General features: G+C 45.7%; 1 protein-coding gene across 3 annotated transcripts in view; it reads left to right on the top strand.

Annotated features, from left to right (window-relative positions):
- The window catches only part of ablim1b (actin binding LIM protein 1b), a 521,461-nt gene that overhangs the window by 202,292 nt on the left and 294,447 nt on the right, over positions 1-24,722 (top strand). Inside the window, exons 1-2 of one of the 3 annotated variants that reach the window (XM_072479453.1) lie at positions 8,411-8,616; positions 17,271-17,362. The exons of 1 other annotated variant lie outside the window; for it this stretch is intronic. In XM_072479453.1, coding sequence (XP_072335554.1) covers positions 17,296-17,362 — 67 coding nt within the window. In that variant the 5' untranslated portion in view covers positions 8,411-8,616; positions 17,271-17,295. Of the gene's footprint in view, positions 1-8,408; positions 8,617-17,270; positions 17,363-24,722 lie in introns of those variants that run through there. One more of the 3 variants, XM_072479451.1, reaches the window with a different exon arrangement.

Genomic DNA, 24,722 nt, shown 5'->3' with positions numbered 1-24,722 from the left:
GGAGGAAGGGTGTGAAAGAGCTTTTTATCTTCATTCATGGGATGACCATTTGGGCCCTTACACTGTCAGTGCTCCCTTCAACTGGTGTTCAACATCGAGGAGTGTTGATTCATTAGCTACGAGGGGGAAGTTATCAGCAGGGCATTTCCTTGCTCCTCTTTGACCTGAGGACTTGTCACTTCATGGGGCTTAGGGACAATGTTGAGTGTCGCTTCCGTCCAACAGTATGCCACTGTACCGCAAACTCTGCCAGATCTGCTCTGCAGGGTGGAGCAGAATGTAGCCAAGGATGGCGAAGGATTCTCGAGTATGACAATGCCAGGTTGTTACTTCTCTAGTTTGTGGGACAACTTTGGTTCAGTCTTGATGTTCGTGAAAGAGACTTTGAAGAGTCTGTAGGGCTGGAAGTGTTTTTTTATTCATTCACAGAATATGGGTGTAAGTGGGAAAGCATGTACTGCCCATCCCTAACTGTCCTTGAGAAACTTCCTTGAATACAACTGGGTAAGTGCTCTGCCATTTCAGAGTGTAGTTCAGTGTCAACCACACTACTGAGTGTCTGCAGTCACTTGCAGGCAAAACAAATAAAAGACAGCAGGTTTTCTTCCCCAAAGGACATTAGTGAAGCAGACGGGTTTTTACAACAATCCATTGGATTAATGGTTGCAATTAGTGTCACTAGCCTTTTAAATGCAGATTTTATTTAATTACTTGAATTAAAATTTTCCCAGCAGTGATTTTGGAATTAGAACTCATGCCTCGTAATCATTAGTTCAGGCCTTTAGATTACTAGTCCAGTAGCAGGACGATTATACTACACACCCTACTTTTTATGTGACTGGTCCAATTCTATTCTGGTGAATGGTAACCCTCATGATGTTAATGGTGGGTATTTGGTGATGGCAATGCTGTTGAATGTCAAGGGAAGGTAGTTGAACAGTCTTGTTGCAGATAGTAATTGCTTAGCACTCGTGTGGTGCAAATGTTATTTGCCACTTAACAGCCCAAATCCGAATGTTCCAGGTCTTGCATGCACAGCCTGATTCACTCTGAAGAGTTGTGAATGGAACTGAACACAATGCAATCAGCAATTTTCCTCACTCTTATGCTAATTCAGAGGTGAGTCAATTTTGTTTAAAACGCATTTTATTCAAACTTGTATCAAAGTAGGTTACAGCAAATAAACACCCTGGGAAACATTCTTCCCAACAATTAACTGTACAGCTTGTACAGATTTTCCTCTTTTTTCACCCCCCCCAATCACAACCCCCCCCCCCCCACCCTGCGACGGACAGCACCTCAAACACGGTCACAAACATTTCCCACCATCTCTCAAACTCGCCTGCTGAGCCCCTGAACTCATACTTTATCTTTTCTAACCGCAGGAAGTCGTACAGGTCACCCAACCAAGCTGCTACCCCCGGTGGCGATGCCGACCGCCACTCCAGCAAAATTCGTCGCCGTGCAATCAGAGAGGCGAAGGCCATGACTTCGGCCTTCCTCCTCTCCATGAGCTCCGGCTTCTCTGAAACCCCAAATATTACCACCAAAGGGTCCGGGTCCACTCCCTCCTCCACTATCCTGGCTAAGATCGCGAACACTCCCGCCCAGAATCTTCCCAATTTTTCACATCCCCAAAACATGTGCACATGATTCGCTGGCCCCCCGCCCACACCTCTCACACTCATCTGCTACCCCCCTGAAAGAACCCACTCATTCTCGCCCGAGTCATATGCACCCTGTGCACCACCTTAAACTGTATCAGGCTCATCCTTGCACAAGAGGAGGTCCCGTTTACCCTTCGCAGTGCCTCACTCCATACTCCCCATTTGATCTCCATTCCCAACTCCACTTCCCATTTCTCCTTGATCTTCACCACCCGCTCGCCTCCCTGCTCCCCCAGCCACTTATATATATCCCAATTCTTCCCTCCCCTTCCACATCCGGAAGGAGCAGTCCTCTGTAGCAGGGTCCTCCCCACCCTCGGCACCTTCCCCGCCCATACAAAGTCAGAGATGATTGTGTCCACTTTCTGAAAAAAGGCCTTTGGTATAAAGATCGGGAGAGCCTGAAAGATAAACAAGAACCCCAGCAGAATATTCATTTTCACCACTTGGACCCTCCCCGCCAACGTTAAGTGCAGTGTGTCCCTCTTAAGATCCTCCCTGGCATCCTCCACCAGCTTTGTTAAGTTCCACTTATGGAGCCCCGTCCATTCCCTCACTACCTGAATCCCCAAGTACCTAAATCTATCCCTCGCTACCGTAAATGGCATCCCCCCTAAATTAGCCCGCTGTGCCAACTCATTCACCGGGAATACCTCACTTTACCCTACATTCAGCTTGTATCCCGTGAACCCTCCAAAACTCCCGAACAGGCCATAATCCTTCCCATACTCTCCAACAGATCCGAAACATACAGCAAGAGGTCATCGGCATAGAGCGACACCCAATGCTCCCTCTGTCCCCTCATTATCCCCTGCCACTCTGCCGACCCACTGAGAGCCATCGCCAATGGCTCTATGGCCAGCGCAAACAGCAGCGGTGACAGTGCGCACCCCTGCCTCGTACCCCTGTATAAGTCAAAGCTTTGTGAGCTCATATCATTCGTCCTCACCCTCGCTCTTGGCGCCACATAAAGCAACCGCACCCATGCCACAAATCTCGGCATAACCCAAACCTTTCCAAAACTTCGAACAAGTACCGCCACTCCACCCGATCAAATGCTTTCTCCGCGTCCATGGACACCACCACCTCCGGTACCAGAGCTCTCGACGGATTCATTACCACATTCAACAGCCACCTTATATTATTCGCGAGCTGCCTGCCCTTCACGAAGCATGTTTGATCTTCTGCAACCACCCCCGGGACACAATCCTCCATCCTCCCCGCCTACAACTTAGCCAATACTTTCACATCCGTGTTCAATAGTGATATGGGCCTATACGACCCACATTCCACCGGATCCTTCCCTTTTTGGGGGATTAGTGTGATTACTGCCTGCGTCATCGTCTCCGGCAACTCCCCCTTCTCCAGTACTTCATTAAATGCCCCCAACAGATGTGGTGCCAGGTCCGCTGCAAATTCCTTATAAAATTCTGCCGAGTACCCATCCGGCCAAGGGGCCTTTGGAGGGAGTCATTGATGAAGATGAAGAAGAAGTAGCTGAAGATGATCAGGCCTCTGAACTCCTGTAATGATGTCCTGGGGCTGAGATGATTGGCCTTCAACATCCACAACGACCTTCCTTTCCACCAGATATGGCTCCAATCACCCACATTGATGCTACGACCAAGGAAAGTGCAAACCCCACACAACAGTCACCCAGGGCTGGTATTGAACCTGGGTCCTGCTGCTGTGAGGCAGCTGTGCTAACCACTGTTTTCCCTGATTCCCATTGACTTTGCTAAGCTTTCTTGTCATGAGGTCTGGACTGCATGGTCTTAATGCAACCCAAACTGAGCATCAATAGGCAGGTTATTGGTGAGTAGGTGCCACTGGAAAGTACTGTTCCATCGTTTTGCTGATGATTGGGATTGGACTGATGGAGTGTTCATTGGCTGGTTTAGATTTTTCCTGTTTTTTGTGGACAGGGCAAACCTGTCAATTTTCCACTTTGTCAGGCAAATAAAAACTGTACCAGATTCGCACATCTAGTTCTATAACACAAGTCTTCAGCACTTTATTTCTGTTTGTGTCCTGTTTTGTTGCCTAGAGTTATGTCTGTTTGGTTTAAACAAAGAACAAAGAACAAAGAAATGTACAGCACAGGAACAGGCCCTTCGGCCCTCCAAGCCCGTGCCGACCATACTGCCCGACTCAACTACAATCTTCTACACTTCCTGGGTCCGTATCCTTCTATTCCCATCCTATTCATATATTTGTCAAGATGCTCCTTAAATGTCCCTATCGTCCCTGCTTCCACTACCTCCTCCGGTAGCGAGTTCCAGGCACCCACTACCCTCTGCGTAAAAAACTTGCCTCGTACATCTACTCTAAACCTTGCCCCTCTCACCTTAAACCTATGCCCCCTAGTAATTGACCCCTCTACCCTGGGGAAAAGCCTCTGACTATCCACTCTGTCTATGCCCCTCATAATTTTGTATACCTCTATCAGGTCGCCCCTCAACCTCCTTCGTTCCAGTGAGAACAAACCGAGTTTATTCAATCGCTCCTCATAGCTTATGCCCTCCATACCAGGCAACATTCTGGTAAATCTCTTCTGCACCCTCTCTAAAGCCTCCACATCCTTCTGGTAGTGTGGCGACCAGAATTGAACACTATACTCCAAGTGTGGCCTAACTAAGGTTCTATACAGCTGCAACATGACTTGCCAATTCTTATACTCAATGCCCCGGCCAATGAAGGCAAGCATGCCGTATGCCTTCTTGACTACCTTCTCCACCTGTGTTGCCCCTTTCAATGACCTGTGGATCTGTACTCCTAGATCTCTTTGACTTTCAATACTCTTGAGGGTTCTACCATTCACTGTATATTCCCTACCTGCATTAGCCCTTCCAAAATGCATTACCTCACATTTGTCCGGATTAAACTCCATCTGCCATCTCTCCGCCCAAGTCTCCAGACAATCTAAATCCTGCTGTATCCTCAGACAGTCCTCATCGCTATCCGCAATTCCACCAACCTTTGTGTCGTCTGCAAACTTACTAATCAGACCAGTTACATTTTCCTCCAAATCATTTATATATACTACAAATAGCAAAGGTCCCAGCACTGATCCCTGTGGAACACCACTGGTCACAGCCCTCCAATTAGAAAAGCATCCCTCCATTGCTACCCTCTGCCTTCTATGGCCTAGCCAGTTCTGTATCCACCTTGCCAGTTCACCCCTGATCCCGTGTGACTTCACCTTTTGTACTAGTCTACCATGAGGGACCTTGTCAAAGGCCTTCCTGAAGTCCATATAGACAACATCTACTGCCCTACCTGCATCAATCATCTTAGTGACCTCCTCGAAAAACTCTATCAAGTTAGTGAGACACGACCTCCCCTTCACAAAACCGTGCTGCCTCTCACTAATACGTCCATTTGCTTCCAAATGGGAGTAGATCCTGTCTCGAAGAATTCTCTCCAGTAATTTCCCTACCACTGAAGTAAGGCTCACCGGCCTGTAGTTCCCGGGATTATCCTTGCTACCCTTCTTAAACAGAGGAACAACATTGGCTATTCTCCAGTCCTCCGGGACATCCCCTGAAGACAGCGAGGATCCAAAGATTTCTGTCAAGGCCTCAGCAATTTCCTCTCCAGCCTCCTTCAGTATTCTGGGGTAGATCCCATCAGGCCCTGGGGACTTATCTACCTTAATATTTTTTAAGACACCCAACACCTCGTCTTTTTGGATCACAATGTGACCCAGGCTATCTACACCCCCTTCTCCAGACTCAACATCTACCAATTCCTTCTCTTTGGTGAATACTGATGCAAAGTATTCATTTAGTACCTCGCCCATTTCCTCTGGCTCCACACATAGATTCCCTTGCCTATCCTTCAGTGGGCCAAACCTTTCCCTGGCTACCCTCTTGCTTTTTCTGTACGTGTAAAAAGCCTTGGGATTTTCCTTAACCCTATTTGCCAATGACTTTTCATGACCCCTTCTAGCCCTCCTGACTCCTTGCTTAAGTTCCTTCCTACTTTCCTTATATGCCACACAGGCTTCGTCTGTTCCCAGCCTTTTAGCCCTGACATATGCCTCCTTTTTCTTTTTGACGAGGCCTACAATATCACTCGTCATCCAAGGTTCCCGAAAATTGCCGTATTTATCTTTCTTCCTCACAGGAACATGCCTGTCCTGTATTCCTTTCAACTGACACTTGAAAGCCTCCCACATGTCAGATGTTGATTTGCCCTCAAACATCCGCCCCCAATCTATGTTCTTCAGTTCCCGCCTAATATTGTTATAATTAGCCTTCCCCCAATTTAGCACATTCATCCTCGGACCACTCTTATCCTTGTCCACCAGTACTTTAAAACTTACTGAATTGTGGTCACTGTTACCGAAATGCTCCCCTACTGAAACATCTACCACCTGGCCGGGCTCATTCCCCAATACCAGGTCCAGTACCGCCCCTTCCCTAGTTGGACTGTCTACATATTGTTTTAAGAAGCCCTCCTGGATGCTCCTTACAAACTCCGCCCTGTCTAAGCCCCTGGCACTAAGTGAGTCCCAGTCAATATTGGGGAAGTTGAAGTCTCCCATCACCACAACCCTGTTGTTTTTACTCTTTTCCAAAATCTGTCTACCTATCTGCTCCTCTATCTCCCGCTGGCTGTTGGGAGGCCTGTAGTATACCCCCAACATTGTGACTGCACCCTTCTTATTCCTGATCTCTACCCATATAGCCTCACTGCCCTCTGAGGTGTCCTCTCGCAGTATAGCTGTGATATTCTCCCGAACAAGTAGCGCAACTCCGCCTCCCCTTTTACATCCCCCTCTATCCCGCCTGAAACATCTAAATCCTGGAACGTTTAGCTGCCAATCCTGCCCTTCCCTCAACCAGGTCTCTGTAATGGCAACAACATCATAGTTCCAAGTAGTAATCCAAGCTCTAAGTTCATCTGCCTTACCCGTAATGCTCCTTGCATTAAAACATATGCACTTCAGGCCACCAGACCCGCTGTGTTCAGCAACTTTTCCCCGTCTGCTCTGCCTCAGAGCCACACTGTCCCTATTCCCTAGTTCTCCCTCAATGCCCTCACCTTCTGACCTATTGCTCCCGTGCCCACCCCCCTGCCATACTAGTTTAAACCCTCCCGTGTGACACTAGCAAACCTCGCGGCCAGGATATTTATGCCTCTCCGGTTTAGATGCAACCCGTCCATCTTATACAGGTCACACCTGCCCCGGAAGAGCTCCCAGTGGTCCAGATAACGGAAACCCTCCCTCCTACACCAGCTGTTTAGCCACGTGTTTGTCTGCTCTATCTTCCTATTTCTAGCCTCACTGGCACGTGGCACAGGGAGTAATCCCGAGATTACAACCCTCGAGGTCCTGTCTTTTAACTTTCTGCCTAGCTCCCTGAACTCCTGCTGCAGGACCTCATGCCCCTTCCTGCCTATGTCGTTAGTACCAATATGTACAACGACCTCTGTCTGTTTGCCCTCCCCCTTCAGGATTCCCTCTACCCGTTCGGAGACATCCTGGACCCTGGCACCAGGGAGGCAACATACCATCCTGGAGTCTCTTTCACGTCCACAGAAGCGCCTATCTGTGCCCCTGACTATAGAGTCCCCTATTACTATTACTCTTCTGCGCTTTGACCCTCCCTTCTGAACATCAGAGCCAGCTGTGGTGCCACTGCTCTGGCTGCTGCTGTTTTCCCCTGATAGGCTATCCCCCCCGACAGTATCCAAAGGGGTATATCTGTTCGAGAGGGGGAGAACCACAGGGGATTCCTGCACTGACTGCCTGCCCTTTCTGGTGGTCACCCAGACCTTGTTGTTCTTTGTAGCGGTGTGAAGGAAGTGAATGGTTTACAGAGGCTACTTCAGAGTACAGTTAAGAGTCAAGATGGTTGACAGCTTCAAATTCCTAGGTGTGCACATCACTAACAATCTGTCCACCCACATTGATGCTACGACCAAGGAAAGTGCAAACCCCACACAACAGTCACCCAGGGCTGGTATTGAACCTGGGTCCTGCTGCTGTGAGGCAGCTGTGCTAACCACTGTGCCACCATGCCACTCCAGTTTCCAACCGGTGCTCCGGTTTCCTCCCACAGTCCAAAGATGTGCAGGTTAGGTGGATTGATCATGCTAAATTTTCCCCTTAATGTCCAATGATGAGTGGCACGACGGATAGATGGGATGGCTGGGCGGTGTGGAACTGGCTAGGGTGCTCTTTCGGAGGTCGGTGAAGACTCAATGGGCTGAATGGCCTCCTTCTGCACTGTAGGGATTCTATGATATTTGTCCGGGTCGCCGAATTATAATTCCAATAACAAACCATTCAACTGCCATTACCTGGTTGAAGCAAGAGAGGACATTTTGGAGTAGTGATGATTGTGGTAATATATGATAAATTAGGCAAGAAAAGCTGATGTGCATAAAGAGCTTGCATAGCACCGTTAGGCCTCACCTTGAGGAGGGCAGAGTCGTGATATTTTCTTTAAAATCCTTAAACAAATATGACACACACGCTACATTCTCTCATGCAAGGGTAACAGCTGTGAAAATGACTCCACCCTGAGCAGTTTTTGTATCTTTTGTGGAGGTCAAACATTGAAAATAGCTGCAGTGATGGCAACCCCCACCCCCTGTGCTTTTCTGATGTCTACTGTTAAAGAATGTGTTGTGTCATTGAAGGGGCAGGACGACAGAGACCAGTGGAATTTGTATTCACTGCATCGCAGCTGTGACTGGTTATTTCAGCAGGGCAGAGTCCACATAGGGAATGCACAGCAATTTCTGACAACCAGTCACTCTCACAGTCTGCTTCAGGCTGTTCGAACCGCTTTAAGGCTGCTGTGTAGCCACAGTGAACTGGAAAATCGGGCCATTAACACTGCTGCCTATTCGAGGAGTGCTCTTAGATAGGAACCCAGTTTTACGGCATGTGCAACAGCTACTGCTGATGAAATGGTCATGGTGAATGAAAAAGGTACAAACATCATTAATTGCTGTTTTATTTCACACCATTTTCATTCCAAAAACTGTTATTATTTTGGCATTTAATCATCTGTAAACTTTGTCTTGACAGACACTGCATATTCGCATATTCTGCTTTTTAATTCTGGGCACTGTACAATGTCTCAGCTCGTTTATTAATTATTCTATTTTGTGAATTGTGCTCTTCATTAATGCTTTTGATTTAGGGACCCTCCCTTCTTGAAACATTTCCTAAAGCTCCATTTCTAACGAACATTAATGATTTCTCGAGAATTGCTCATGTTGTGTGCATGTTGTTCAATCAACTTCATCGTTCATATCTAATATATCATAATTCAAACTTACACCTGGAACAAAAAGAATTGACTATTTTGTCTTGTGGTACAATAGTGGAACTGTGACCGTGTTGACTGAGTGTGCTAAACTCCCCAAAATAGTATGGAAAATGTAGCTTTGCAGGAACGATTGGAACACCTAGAAGTATCTTCTGTGGTGACATTCAAAATATGTGAAATGTAAAGCTCATTTAGATTACGTTTGTGCTTTTTAAAACAAACAGCTGAACTGACTGAGTCCATTTAATCACACTTTGCTTTGTTGAGAGTTTGGAAGGAATTCCTGGCTCTGGATAGAAGGAAACATGAGATCATGCAGTGCACCTCTGATATTGGAGAGTTGTCAGTGTTGAGATATGCAAGTGGAGAATATTGAATGAGGTATTAGCTTGGAATCACAATGATCTTACCAGATAAAGGGCATTCAGAGTCTGAGAACTAGGCAATGAACTAGTTTTTAAAAATTCTTTGACAAAAAACGTTTACCATAGCATTGTGAATGGAAACACATCAGACGATCATGCAGCGACATTGCATAGAAGGAGACCATTTGGCCCATCATAATTGTGCTGGCTCTTTGAAAGAGCTATCCAATTTGCCTCATTCCTCTGCCCTTCCCTGATAGCCCGGCAAGTATTTCTTCTACCATCAGAGTTTTGTTGCGGTAAACATTAGTCATTTCATGTTCAGGCTGCTTGTCAGAGAATTCCAGAATCTTTTACTTCTTGGATCATCAACCAAAGCCAGAAGACTCTGGTGGTTCGTTGGTGGCAGGATTTTCTGGTCCCGCTGGCACCACACCCTTGCCCATGGGTTTCCTGGTGTGGATTGGCTTCAATGGGAATTCCCCTTGACGGCGGCGGGAGCATAGAATTCCACTACCAGCCAATGGCATGCCACCTCACGCAGCCGAGAAACACGCAGCGGGAGGCCGGAAAATCCTGCCCCAAGTGTCAAAACCCACTGCCATCAGAAACCCAGTTGGCAGAGCAGCAGTCCTTTGTAAATACGTTAGCTGACTAATTTTGCTTAGCGTCGACCAAGCCAACATGAGCAACATCTCGGCAAACAACAACAACTTGCATTTATATGGCACCTTTAGGGAAATTACGACCTTAACGAATGCTTGTGGAAGAAAATAGATACTGAATGCCCAATAGAAAGGAGATATTAAGAAAATCGAGCAAAAGTTCTAACTAATCGGTGGATTGTAAAGAGGATCTTAAAACAGAAAAGGGAAGTCAGGAGACAGCAGACAGGTTTAGGGAGGCAATTTCAGAGCATGGGCCCAAGTGGCTAAAAGACAGGGTGATAAACTGTTCTGACCTCAGCAGTTTAACTCCAGGGCTTCATCTGGATAGGCCGAGTTTGATTTACACTCAAAACAGATTGGAAGCAGAAACATGAGCAGAAAGTCAGGTCTGAGCAGCCCAGCACCATAGATCAAAGGAACTTCGCTGGTACTGGGTGGGCGGAGTTGGGGAGGGATAGACTGTGATCAGTGGCGACAGGATGGAGGTGGTCATCATGGATAGGTGAGACCCAGCAATGAGGGCTGTACTCTGTTAAAACAGCAGCCAGGCCCCGATAACTTGTCCAAACCCTATCCACACATTTAAAGAAGAACCCCATTGGTTTCTGGCTAGTGTTCTTCATACCTTCGCAGAAGAGTAGGTTAACATCAGAACCTATAGGAAGGAACCCTAGCAGATCAGTTCCATCTGCCAACATCCCTGTCAAAAGATAAGTGTGGTGGTTATCTCATTCTGACCTTTTGCAATAATCTAGAAACAATGATTATTGTTCCAAGAAAACAGGAGGATAAATCTCTGGAATTCCACAAAGGTTATGGGATGATTTGGTGGCTCAGTTAAACTTTATAAGTACAGGTAATGATCAACAGAGCAAACAATAATGGAAGAGCTTTCTAATGTACACAATACGGATAGACCATTCTACTTTCTGACAGCTCACTATGTGAGTTTGTGGACCATGTTTCTTGACCTCCAGATGTTACTTTATAATTGCCCTGCAGATGAAACCCAATTGACTTTCTTACTTGGTTCTCAGGCAGAGCTGCACTGTCTTTGACACGAGAGGTAGGGTCAACAATAAATCAGACTGTCCTTGATGATTTCCTGCGATTGTTTTCATCATATAATGGGTGATTTGATAGAAATGTGCAAAATTATGAAGCATTCATGAGAGTGGATAGAAACAAACTGTTTTCAGTGACTGAAGGGTTCAACACAAGGGGACATAGATAGAAGATGCAAGACATTTAGGACATAGAAACAGGAGAATCATTTGTACAGACTTACTGCAAGGCTTTGGAATGCCCGACAGGAGTTAGTGATTGAGGCACACCAATGTTGAACCAGGTGTTAGTATGAAAAGAAAATCGAGGGATTATGGGAACAGGACTGAGAGAGGACTACAGCTCGTGGGTGATGGACATTATCATGGATTGAATGGGCCGAATGGTCTATTTCCATTTGTAATTCCTATGTAATTTTATAATTTCCCTACTCAGAACTCAGAAAAAGGATTTGAGGTTATGTCGTCTTTGTTTTGCTTTACATTGCATGTTTAATACGCTGCTATTAATCCTTTTGTGTCTTTTTCAGAAAACAATGTCAGTAAATCTATTAAGCATTTTCTTTTTCTTTCTGTTTGTTTGGATGCTAAACTCTGCAGCATTGTCCACTAATTCTATTACAAAAGAATAGAAGAAGAATGAAATAAACTAAGGATGTGAAAGAGAACTCTGATGAACTTTTACAGGCGATCAGGGATTTACAAGGCATCTAAGTAGAATTGTTTAAATTAGTAATGATGTGGAAGGGGGAAGTGGTTTAAAAGTGACAATCACACTGGTTCAAGCCAGCTGACATTGGAAATGATTCTCTTTCCATTTGGTCGGTCTCCTTACCTTTCAGAGCTGCTGTCATCAGCTCATTCTTAAGATAATACATGCTTGACCCCATCATCCTTAATAACTGTGGCACAGAGGTTAGCACTGCTGCCTCACAGCACCAGGGACCCGGATTCAATTCCGGCCTGGAATCTGCACGTACTCCCCTTGTCTGCGTGGGTTTTCTCCGGGTGTTCCAGTTTCCTCCAAAGGTGTGGAGGTCAGGTGGATTGGCCATGCTCAATTGCTCTTTAGTGTCCCAAAGTATGGAGGTCAGGTCAGTTTCAGGGATAGGGTGGGTGAGCCTAGGTATGGTGCTCTTTCGGAGGGTCGGTGCAGATTAACACTGCAAATTGATGGGCCGAATAGCCTCCTTCTGCACTGTAGGGATTCTGTAAACCTTCCCACCCTCTCCAAATCCCATAAACTGGTGCTACCTCTGACATTCTCTGGGACCAAGGTGTACATTGCATCCTTATCCTTCCTGCAACTTATGACACCATCGGCTCCACCCTCCTCCCCCAAGTGTCTTGTGTCTGTTCTACTGTTCTTGCCTGCTCTCACTCTTATCTCCCGCAATGGTTTTTATTGTCACACTCACACCATTACCTCTGCAGCAAACCTTTCCCCCCGCCCCCATCCCCTGGCCGGTATATATCTTTGGCCCTTCCTCTTCCTCATCCTTTTCTTTTAGACACAAAAAAAATGGGAATTTCTTCTTAGCGCCAGTAAATTTGCAGTGTTAATCTCATTTAATCTTATGCCACGACATTCCACTCTTCTAAAAATAACTGAAAGAGGACAGCTGGTTAGCGTGGGAGTGGAAAGTAATAATCTCCTCGGCAACCCCTTATTTCACCATTGATGAGTGGTTTTGTGACCAACCCCTGCACCACCTCGCAGTGTCTAATTATGTCCAAAGACATTAACCAAAGACATTGGTTAATCATTTCATGGAAAAATGGAATCCCAAAATTTGTAAACATAATTTAAAAAATTCAGGAATTCCCTGCAACGATGACAATATTTGACTTCCAAAAAATTGTTCATTTAATGTGGGTGATGCTAGAAAGGCTGAATTCATTACATTTTTATACATTACATTTTTATAATTATAGTCTGAGAGGGCAGTTATAGTTCTCAATGAACTGCTGTCGAGATTTTGGCAAGGGTGCTCCGACTAAGGAATTCCTCAATGGTATGTCACTTAATAATAATAATAATAATAATAATAATAATCTTTATTGTCACAAGTAGGCTTACATTAACACTGCAATGAAGTTACTGTGAAAACCTTCTAGTCGCCACATTCCGACAGCCTGTTCGGGTACAGAGAGGGAGAATTCAGAATGCCTAAATTACCGATCTCGCACGTCTTTCGGGACTAGTCGGAGGAAACTGGAGCACCCTTAGGGAACCCACGCAGACGCAGGGAGAGCGTGCAGACTCCGCACAAACAGTGACCCAGCCGGGAATCGAACCTGGGACCCTGCCGCTGTGAAGCCACAGTGCTAACCACTGTGCTACCGTGCCGCCCGCTTGGAGGAAAACTTGAACATTGTTAATCTTGCCCTTCTTTGTGGTAATAATCTGATGAGTTATTGAGTTGGTGGAGCTTTGAATGGAGCTGGGAAACCATCAGCGAGCAGCTCTGCTACTGAACTAAAGATGGAACAAAGCTCCAAGAGCTCCAAACTCTTTGACAAAGTAGCTGACAATGTTTGGGCTGAGACACTTCCTTGATGAACCCCTGCAGAGATCACTGTTGATCAGCAGCTCTATCTATCTGATTTCTCAGGCCTTTACTGACCACTTCCTCACTTTGATTGCATCTTGCCTTCCCTTAGAGTGATGAATATAAAAAAAAGTCAAACGACAAAAATACATAATCCATTTCCATCTGTTCTCTCAAAAACATGCAAGATATCGTAGTATTTTTATAGATTTCAATGAGAATCTCAGCACTAAATCTTTCAATTCCTATTTCAGTTCTCCTTCTGCATTTCAATTTGCACATGTGTCTAAAGATAAGAATTCACTGGTTCGCAACACAAATCATTTGACAGGCAACATATTTTCCAGTCATTTCCTGTTTTATTATAAAAGTTAAGGGTTGATTTTTTTTATATGGGTGTGTATTTCACATTCATTTTGGCATAAAATGTTCAGTTAGTTAGAATATTTTACATCTTTTGTCAAATGATTGTATGCACAGAACGGCAATCGATGCTGGTGACAGGAACATTTTGACATTTAGATTGAGAGTGGTGTAGCACCGTCAATATGACGCGAGGCAGGTTGAGGTAATGTCAATTGAAGGCTTTATTAAGGCAAACTTTATCCCCAGCAGCGTGGTTACAGAATGCAGCTGCTGAGGGAAATGCAGGGAAAAGCTGGGTTCTTATACCGGCATTTCTGGGTGGAGTCCAGTAGGTGGCAGATCCTATCAGGACCTGGCATCCCTCCACCAATAGCCTGTCGACACGTGGTGTACCGTATTACCCCTAATACATACCACCACAAGTGGGAAGGGGGAATCACAAGTCGAGGCTTTAACTTTGAAGAGTTGAGGCATAGATTGACCGCTGGAATCTGGGCTGAAATCTGGTTACGAAGAAAGAGTGGAAGATAATCAAAGAAATATTTGGCACAATACGAAACCGGTACATCCCTCTGAGAGTAAAATGGCTGAACCTTGATTCCCATAAAAGGCTGGTTTGGAATGGTGTCAAGTTGAAAATGTAAAAAAGTCTGGACAACATTTTGGATGTTACTGGAAGTTGGGTGAGGGACGAGTGACCAGTCCACTTTTGGGAAGTAGAGTAGATATTTAAATATCATAATCAGGCTGTGCACCTTAATGTTTACAGGAATTCTATTTTTAATCAGTTGCGACTGCGTTTCTTGGGCCCCTGGGGGGTGAGATTGCTGAATCCATGAGGTGATTACCTTTTACAGCACGTCTTGAGGAGTGCTGCCTCCAGACCCAACAAAGTGCCCAGTAAGCTCAGTCGCATCTCCTTGAAACACAAACAACTTCCCATAATCTCTCTGCTCCACACCAGCCACCCTCCCGCCGCCCCCTCCACCCCCCCCCCCCCCCCCCCCCCCGCACCACACAAAGGAATCTCCCACAAACCACCATTTTCTCCCTCGTCAATAATATTCCGTAGGACGTTTGGACATATTTCTGGGATTCTCAGCTTCACAACAGCCAAGTGCAGAGTTCACCTTCAGACTAATATCCAGACCAAAAGTCCCATTTGTGTAATTAAGTAACCAATGAGGTGAGTGGTAGTGATTGGAATTCTCTGGCTGTTACGATTTACTGACTCCGCCGACAGCGCATCCCTGCCCGTTGGTTCCCCGTCAGCATGGGCTGGCCTCAATGGTAAATATCATTGACAAGTGGCAGGAGTAGAGAATCCCGCCTCCAGGGGACAACACGTCACAGAGAAACACAGGGCTGGGGGACCGGAGAATCCAGCCCACTATCATATGGAAGAAAACGTTATCACAAATACAAGGCAAAGTCAAAATTTAAAGGAGAGTGAAATAAAGCAACACACTGACAAAAGTGAAGTATTAAGGGGCTGATTTAGCAAGGGGCTGGTTTAGCACAGTGGGCTAAACAGCTGGCTTGTAATGCAGAACAATGCCAGCAGCACGGTTCAATTCCCGAACCAGCCTCCCCAAACAGGCGCCAGAATGTGGCGACTAGGGGCTTTTCACAGTAACTTCATTGAAGCCTACTTGTGACAATAAGCGATTATTATTAAAGAGGTGCAGACTGGGAGAAGGTAATGCAAGGGATAGCAAGAAAGTTAACTGAGATAAAGAGAGTGGGGAAGGGAATGTGGAAACATTAAGGACAGACACAGGGGATACTGGACGTCTTGTGGTGTCGTGGGTAGTGTCCCTGTGTTGCTATATTTATTTGCTATAAATATGGTGGTTAATAAGTTCGCCTTTCTTAATCCTAATTATGAGTATGCTTTCAGAGTCGCCAGGTATCTCTCGATACCGCCACAAGGTTTAGTTCAAAGTCAATACTACTTTATTTACACACAGTATGATTTACTCATGCACAATAACACTACAGGCTAAACTACATCTATCACTAACACCTATACTTAACTTCGAATGCCCACTTAGGTCAGAGGAATAATGGCCGTTGTTCGGATCTGAGGCTGTTGGGTTCGAAGAGGTAACAGGAGTACAGCTAAGGTCGTCCGTCTGGTAGTGAGCGTTGAACTTGAACTTACTTGCTTCTGGTGATGCTGGTGGAAGGGTCTCTCCGCTTGAGAGCCAAATGCAAGAGAGTGAACCTTTGGCGGGGGTTCCTTCTTATACTCAGAGGGGCTTCACGCGCTTTTAGGGGGGGCCTGAAATTTGGTTCCAATTAATTGGACAGCTTCTTGATCACTGCCATCGATCTGAGCCAATAAAGGGGCGGGTGCCTTGATGGCTGGGTGTGTCCTAAGTGGCCGTTGGCCTTGCTTTGTTTGTGTCTTCTTGCTGGGGTAGTGGCGCCAGAATGTCTGGGACAGGATCGGCCACCTGAGCACTAGTTCTTTGATTCTCGGAGATGGGCCATCAATATGTAAATCGGCCCAGGGTTTTGGTTCCGTCTACAGTCTGTCTTCCAAATATACATTCAGGCTCTGTGCCTGCTTGTTGTTTTGCATTGTCCATTTTTCCCTGTATGCTCTGGGAGTGTCCATTTTATATACTGAAAGAGGCCATCCCAGATGGCTACACTTGCCTCTAACCCAGAAGCTCTGGGTCCGAGACCCACCGTAGGGCTTGATGATAAAGGAAGATGAGCTCATAATGCAGCCCTTTTATATTTTACACGTACAATGAATACATCACATAATATTAGCTAAAGTATTATGCAAGGTGCAACAGACAATGTTTGTGATATATGGCTTTGCATTGATGCCTGTATCCTTCGCTGCAGAGTACCTACACCACTTAATTTATAAGAAGCCACTGCTTACTTATGCCTGGCAGATTCCTTCTGAACTTGTATCACTGTCCCGAACTGTGCCATTAAATTCAACCTGAAGATGCTAAGTATGATTTATCTTGACCATTAGTCAACACAACTGTATGTGAGTACATGCATTAATGAGCTAGTTAAATATGAAATATATGCACAATGATTAGTGTAGGATGCAAATCTCAGAGTACTTCATATAGTTTAACAGAGCCACGTCATCATGTTTCAGCCGCTATGTTGTCTGCTGTGACGATTAATCAGTCTAGACAACATAAAATATGAACCAGGACAAATTACATCTTATAAGGTTGATTGCTGTAACATTGAACTCACTTGGCAGCAAAGATTAAATGAGATTATTTCACGGTGCCACTCTATTTTGGCCACTATAGAGACTCAAAAGAGAAATTGCTTCAAATGGACAAGTCAGTCAGCATCTGTAAAGAGAAGAAAGATATTTCGAAACAGGAGACAACAGTATCGTGTATGTATTAAGTTTTTAATATCTTACAATAAGCCATACATTTGTTCAAAGCCAGCAATATACTGGGAACAGAAATCCAACGATAGACTAGTGAGGCTGAGAAATGGGGTGGCTCCCATTATTACCAGGGATCACAGCCAGGGAATTCCGGCACTGGGTGGGAATTCCATCTACCTCATGGACACTTGGTATGCAAAAAGGAAATGGAGCAGCATGGTAGCACAAGTGGATAGCACTGTGGCTTCACAGTGCCAGGGTTCCAAGTTCAATTCCCCGCTGGGTCACTATCTGTGCGGAGTCTGCACATTCTCCCCATGTCTGCGTGGGTTTCCTCCGGGTGCTCCGGTTTCCTCCCACAGTCCAAAGACATGCAGGTTCGGTGGATTGGCTATGCTAAATTGCCCTTAGTGTCCAAAAAAGGTTAGGAGGGGTTATTGGGTTACAGGGATAGGGTGGAAGTGAGGGCTTAAGTGGGTCGGTGCAGACTCGATGTGCCGAATGGCCTCCTTCTGCACTGTATGTTTTATGTTCTAATGGAATGCCATCACCCGCTGCTGAGCACTACTTCGACGAATGGACCAATGCCACCCTAGTGTATGGGAGGCTGGGAAAATGAAGGCATGTAGTACGTATGAATGGTGGAGAAGGGCTCCACAAAACAGTATCTTGGCCTGAACGCAGTTGCAATGCAATCATCCCTCTGTAAAAGAGAGCTAGTTTGAAGATCTTGAGCATGTGGTAGCTGGTCCTGCTGGCTTTGAAGTGAACAAAGGTTGGCAATAGCACATTTTGTTCAAATGCGTTTCTTGCAATGATGTGCTTGCCCATGTTGGCACTAGTGATTGTGCTGTTCTTTATGTTGCTTATTTCAGGATGGTTGGCTTAGTGTTTACAAAGACCACAAAATAGCTTGAACTTAAACAAAGCTGTAAATTTATTAACACTACTAACTTGAATTCACCAGGTACTCCTAAAGAATACCAATAACATCTAAACTACACTCATCTAAAGCTAATCTCACTACTGGTTTAAACTATGATCTGTACTCACACTATCTGTACTGCAGACTCTCATTGTCTAACTCTTATACAAACTCTCCCACAAGGCTTAGCATCACTGCCTTATATAATTGTAACTGTAGTTCTCTCTAGTGGCTACTCTCCACTTCATTAACCCTTGCAGTACTGGCAGTTATAATACCATAGTGATGACTGTATTCAAATATCCTGACCCCAGAAACCTACTGTGATCAGGATCATTTCAGCCCTGGCTGATAGTGATTCCCACTCAACTGCAGCTATGACGGTGTTGGGCAGAGTTGCAATATTTAGGCGATATATTTTGAAAGCAGCGCATGTAATCATCTTTTAAAATTAAAAGCTTGAGGGCGTGAAAAGGCAAGAATTTTGATTCTTCTACCTTGATTATGTACATTAATTACATCACATTAAAATGACAACACTTGACCAAACAACATGCAATACCTAGCAACATAAAACCTCGATAACAAGCAAGGCGTTACTTAAAACTGCAGGAGAGGTTGACACAGGAGATATTTCAAAACCCAGCAGTTGAGACCATAAAGAAGCAAATAGAAACCCATCAGGTTATCAACGTAAATTATTTATTAGAAGTGAATAGGTGGGTGTTAGTGTATTAACTGTTTCATTCACAATTTCTCCATTGTTACCCATATGACCATTTTTACATTCACTGTATACTTCATGACTGTAGCTGATTAAAGGCTAATTTTGGCTGACTGCCCATCTTCATTGCTACATAAACCTGAGCTCACACAAACCCTGCGGCTGATATCCTGGGCGGAATTCTCCCCCCCCCCCCCACGCCGGGTGGGAGAATTGCCAGGGGGCGCGCCTGTCCTGCCACACCGCCCCGACGCCCGCACGCGATTCTCCCACCCCCTCCAAATCCGCGCGGCGAGAATCACGGCTGGCCGCTGGGAGAATCGCCGCTCACCGTTTGCAACGGGCAAGCGTCGATACTCCGGCCCGGATGGGCCGAGCGGCCTGCCCAATATGACGGGTTCCTGCCGGCGCTGTCCACACCGGGTTGCTGCCGGCGGGAACAGCACGGGAACGCTGGGGGGGAGGCCTGTGGGATGGGAGGGGTGTTCCTGCACCGGGGGTGGCCTCCGATGGGGTCTGGCCCGCGATCGGTGCCCATCGATCTGCGGGCCGGCCTCTCTGAAGGAGGACCACCTTTCTTACGCTGCCCCGCAAGATCCATCCGACATCTTCTTGCGGGGCGCTCTCGGGGAGGACGGAAACCGCGCATGTGCGGGTGATATCATTTACGGGGCGCCGGCTGCGTCATTTACGCGGCGCCGCTTTTACGCGGCACCAAGGCCCGGCGCGCGTAAATGATGCGACCCCGCTCCAATCCCCCGGGGCGGGAGAATAGGGGGCTGGGAGCGGGCTCCGACGCCGGAGTGAAACACTCCGGTTTTCACTCCGGCATCGGCACTTAGACTCCCGATGGGAGAATTGCACCCCCTACCTCACACTAAGTCCTGCTTATCAGTAACTCATCTGGTGCCATAGAACATAGAACACAAAGTGCAAAAGGAGGCCCATCGAGTCTGCACCGACCCACTTAAACCCTCACTTCCACCCTATTCCCGTAACCCAATAACCCCTCCTAACCTTTTTGGACACTCAGGGTAATTTAGCATGGCCAATCCACCTAACCTGCATGTCTTTGGATTGTGGAAAGAAACCGGAGCACCTGGAGGAAACCCACGCAGACATGGGGAGAATGTGCAGACTCCGCACAGACAGTGACTCAAGCCGGGAATCGAGCTTGGGACCCTGGTGCTGTGAAGCCACAGTGCTCGCCACTTGTGCTACCGTGCCGCCCACGATAAACCTTCATTGGCTCCTGCAACACTTCCATTTTAAAGTTCGAACCCTCGTTTTGTAACCTTTCTTAACCTCATCCTTTTCCATCTCTTTACCTCCTCCAGCCCTACAACCTTCTCACATCTCTGTGTTACTCCAATTCTAGCCTCTTGGCCAGCATTGATTTTGATTACGCCTTCAGTGGCAGCCGTAGCTTCACCTAATTGTTCCTATTGTCTGGAATTCCTCCCTAAACTCCACTGTCTCTCTACCTCTCTCTCTCCTCTCTTTAAAAACAGATGTTAAAACCTTTCTCTTTCAACAAGCTTTTGCTATTCTTTCTTAATATCTCCTTATGTGGCTTGGTGTTGGATTTGGTTTGATATCACTCCGGTAAAGTGCCTCGGAACCTTTTACATTAAGGATGCTATATAAGTGAGAATGGTTGTTATTTTTATGATTTGCACACCGCAATAACAAACCTGAAATTCTTTCAATGGAATATATTTTCACATTAGAGGTTTCAGCTATGTTGAAACAACTTCACCAGAATTTTCTTCTTATTCTCTCATGTGTTTTGTGTGTCGCTGGCTGGGCCAGCATTTGATGTACACCCCTAACTTCCTTTGAGAAGTTGGTAGTGAGCGGTCTGCTTGAACTGCTGCAGTCTACCTGGTGCTGGTTCACAGTGCTGTGAGGGAGGGATTGCCAAGATCTTGGCCGAGCGACTGTGAAGAAACGCCAATGTATTTCCAAGTCAGGATGGTGTGTGGCTTGGAGGGGAACTTCCAGGTGGTGATCTTCCAGCATTTGCTGCCCCTGTCGTTCCAGGTGGTGGAGGCCACAAGTTTGGAAAGTGCGGTTGAAGACCTTGGTGAGATGCTTCTGTACATCTTGTGCCACTATTTATTGGTGGTGGAGGGATTGAATGTTTAAATGGTGGATGGATGACGATCAAGGGGTCTGCTTTTTCCTGGATTGTGTTGAGCCTCTTAAGTCTTGTTGGAGCTGCACTCATCCAGGCTAATGAGGATTCTTTCATCACACTCCTGACTCGTGTCTTATAAATGGTGGACAGGCTTTGGGGAGTCAGGAGGTGAGTTACTCGGTCCAGAATTCCCAGCCTCTAACCTGCTCTTGTAGCCACAGTATTTATATGGCTAGTCCAGTTCAGTTTCTGGTCAATGGTAATCCCCAGTGCAGGATTCAGCGATGGTAATGCCATTGAATATCAAGGGAAGATGGTTAGATTCTCTCTTGTTGGAGCTGGTCATTGTCTTGCACTTGTGTGACGTCACTGTTACTTCTCACTTGTCAGCCTGAGACTGAATGTTGTCCATGGACTGCTTCAGTGTCTGAGAGAGTCATGAATGGTACTGAACATTGTCTAATCATCAACGAACATTCCCACGTCTGACACTATGATGGAGAGAAGGTCATTGATGAAGCATCTACAGGTAGTTAATGGGCCTGGGACATTACCCTGAAGAACTTCTGCAATGATATCCTGGGGCTGAGATTATTAAACTTCAACAACAACATCCATCTTCCTTTACGCAAGGAATGACATCAATCAATGGTGAGGTTTTCCCTAATTCCCATTGACTTTAATTTTGCGAGGACACTCAGCCACAAGCTGTCTTGATTTCAAGGGCAGTCACTCTCACCTCACCTGAATGAACGTATTACAGAGTATTTGTCGGACAAGGTAAAACATTTTTGAAGCGCCGATGGATTAAGGAGTGACTGAGAAGTGGGAGGTTCTATCAGGCTATAATCAAGCCATATATTTCCCATATTTGATCTTGTGGTAATAAAGTTGGTGACTTCAATATAAGAAAATGAATAAAATCAACAATGCTGAGCAAGATGGAAAGACATCTGTATGAAAATAGCACAATAATTGACAACCAGCATAGTTTCAGGAGGCTTTGCTTGATCTATTTGACTTATTTGAGATGATGTCATAACAAATTATGAAGGGAAATCTGCCCACCGTAGTATAACTAGGCTTCAAAGTACAATAGCACGGTAGCACAAGTGGCGAGCACTGTGGCTTCACAGCGCCAGGGTCCCAGGTTCGATTCCCCGCTGGGACACTGTCTGTGCGGAGTCTGCACGTTCTCCCCGTGTCTGCGTGGGTTTCCTCCGGGTGCTCCGGTTTCCTCCCACAGTCCAAAGACGTGCAGGTTAGGTAGATTGGCCATGATAAATTGCCCTTAGTGATCAAAAAGGTTAGGAGGGGGTACGGGGATAGGGTGGAAGTAAGGGCTTAAGTGGGTCGGTGCAGACTCGATGGGCCGATTGGCCTCCTTCTGCACTGTGTGTTCCATATGTTCTAATGCAAGAGATTTCTTTATAAACTAAGGCTAAAGGGTATCAAAGGAAAGAAGGAATGGGGATTAATGACTGGCCTAAAGTAAGGAAGCAGCTAGCAATCAGAAAAGATCTTGGTAAAAGGAATGAGGAGCATTACAGAAGTCCATTGTGGGACCTCTCATGTTCCTGGAAAACAGAATTTCTGGCTCAATGGAAAATAGTTGATTTTCAGATGGCATCAAGCACAAGATTTTGGTTTTGCACCTTGGCTAATCAGTGACTCGTGAAGGACAAATTCAATGTAATGCACACTGCACTTAAAACTGTTTGTGTGCTTCATGAATGAGATGTAACTCACCAAGACAGAAATCTTGGAAAGGACTTCACATGGAGCATTAGTTTATTCGATACTCATCATGTTGGTGGTGTCAGGTGACAATCACGACTGTAAATAAAGCTGTAATAAAAATCAGTTAGATTCATGGTGTACAGTGACCTGACCAGGCTACACCTGGAAAATTGGTTACCCCACCATGAGAGAGGCAATCGAGCTATAGAGGTGCTAAAGGGGAGTAGCAAGGCTGATCTTTCAAAAGGAAGAGTTCTGAAAAACAATTTGATGAGCTAGGTGCCTTTACTCACTTAAAAGGGTATTTCAAGGGGAGATTTATGGAATGTCATCTTCAGAGAAAGTAAACACAAAATAATACTTGATATAGACAGGAGCAGCAAGTCAGTGTGTCACCTGTCTACCATTGTAAAATATTGTTGGGCGATCCGTAGCTGGAACAGGCTGCGAGGAAGATTTATCGATACTAGAATATTGCACTCATTTGAGAGGCAGCAAGCTAGTGTAATGAGAACTGTTACTTTGCTCAGTAAATGTGCTGGAGGGACTCCATCATCACAGTTGCTCGTGTGATTATATAACTTTACTAGGAGTGCTTGATTTTCTTTTAAGAATGAGTGTCTTTTCCAGTTTCTCTCTCATTTTTTAAAGGCTTAAGAAATGATCTTAAACTTTATTGAACAATTCCTCATGTTTTGCGTCTCCTTTTTCCATGGATGCTAAGTGTTTTTGTAATGTGCAAATGCTTCTTATTAACACACTTTCTATGACTACTCTCGGCATTGTTCACCTTTTCTTCATTCTCCAGGTTTAACTTTGCTTATTTTATAATACTTTCCCTCCCTCCCCTATTCTTTGTGTCCCTCTATCTATACAAGGAACCATTTGTTTGAAGCTTCCGTCAGGAATGGGATCCACCTAAAAAAGTCAATATGTAAGTCATATTCTAAAATAAAACTAACTCTAAAAATCTCTGCAAGTCACAGAACTAACAATAGGTGGGGGAGAACAGACCCTCCCAGCTACATTGCAAACAGAAAATGCTGTTGCAAATGTTGAAAAAGACAATTTGGGGCTGCACTTTACTGGCCTCAGTGTGGCTAGAACGGAACAAGGAGCTAGTAAAATACTGAGCAGCCATGGTGATGCTGTCTTGCCACTGGAGACATTGCCTAGCAGTGGGCAGGAGGAGGATCGGCCACCCACTCCATGGATGCGGGCAGCCTATTTGTAAACAGGTCTTATTTAGGGTCCATTTGACCATGCTGATGGCATTTTCTGGATTTGTGGAGATAGACTCGCTGCAATACTCTGGAGTCTATTGAAACTAAAGGCTCCATGACTCAAAGAGGAGATAACAGGCATCAAACCCAGCCTCCTGTGGCCTCAATGAATCTCTGGAGGAGTTCCGCTCTTGAGCCTACCATTCTCAGCCCACTAATTTTAATTCTTACACAACAAATTGAGGGCACCTGTATGTTGAGGCACCCTCAATGTCTTTGGCCTGCGTCAGCGGCACCCATCTCACCCAGTGGCACTCAGGCTTCAGAGCTGCTGGCCCTCTGATTGGGCGCACTGGTCCCGCTCCAGCAAGTGGTCCCGGGACCTGCTTTTCACCTTGACGTCAGGATCCAAATGCCCATGGTGAAATTCAGCTCTTTGTTTTGTTAAGGCCACAGACACTCTAATGTACACTTAGTCCATTTTAAATCAATTTGGAATAATGTCCATCGTGACTAACCGCCGATTCCAAAAAATAAGGAATGAAAAATAGCAGAAGAAAAGTGGAGTCTGGAACTCTTTATCTCCCTCATTCCTTCCATGTTCCCATAAT

This window comes from Scyliorhinus torazame, chromosome 16 (assembly GCF_047496885.1).
Source record: "Scyliorhinus torazame isolate Kashiwa2021f chromosome 16, sScyTor2.1, whole genome shotgun sequence".
NCBI classification, from domain to species: Eukaryota; Metazoa; Chordata; class Chondrichthyes; order Carcharhiniformes; family Scyliorhinidae; genus Scyliorhinus; species Scyliorhinus torazame.
This window is presented reverse-complemented; position numbering and strand designations above follow the sequence as displayed.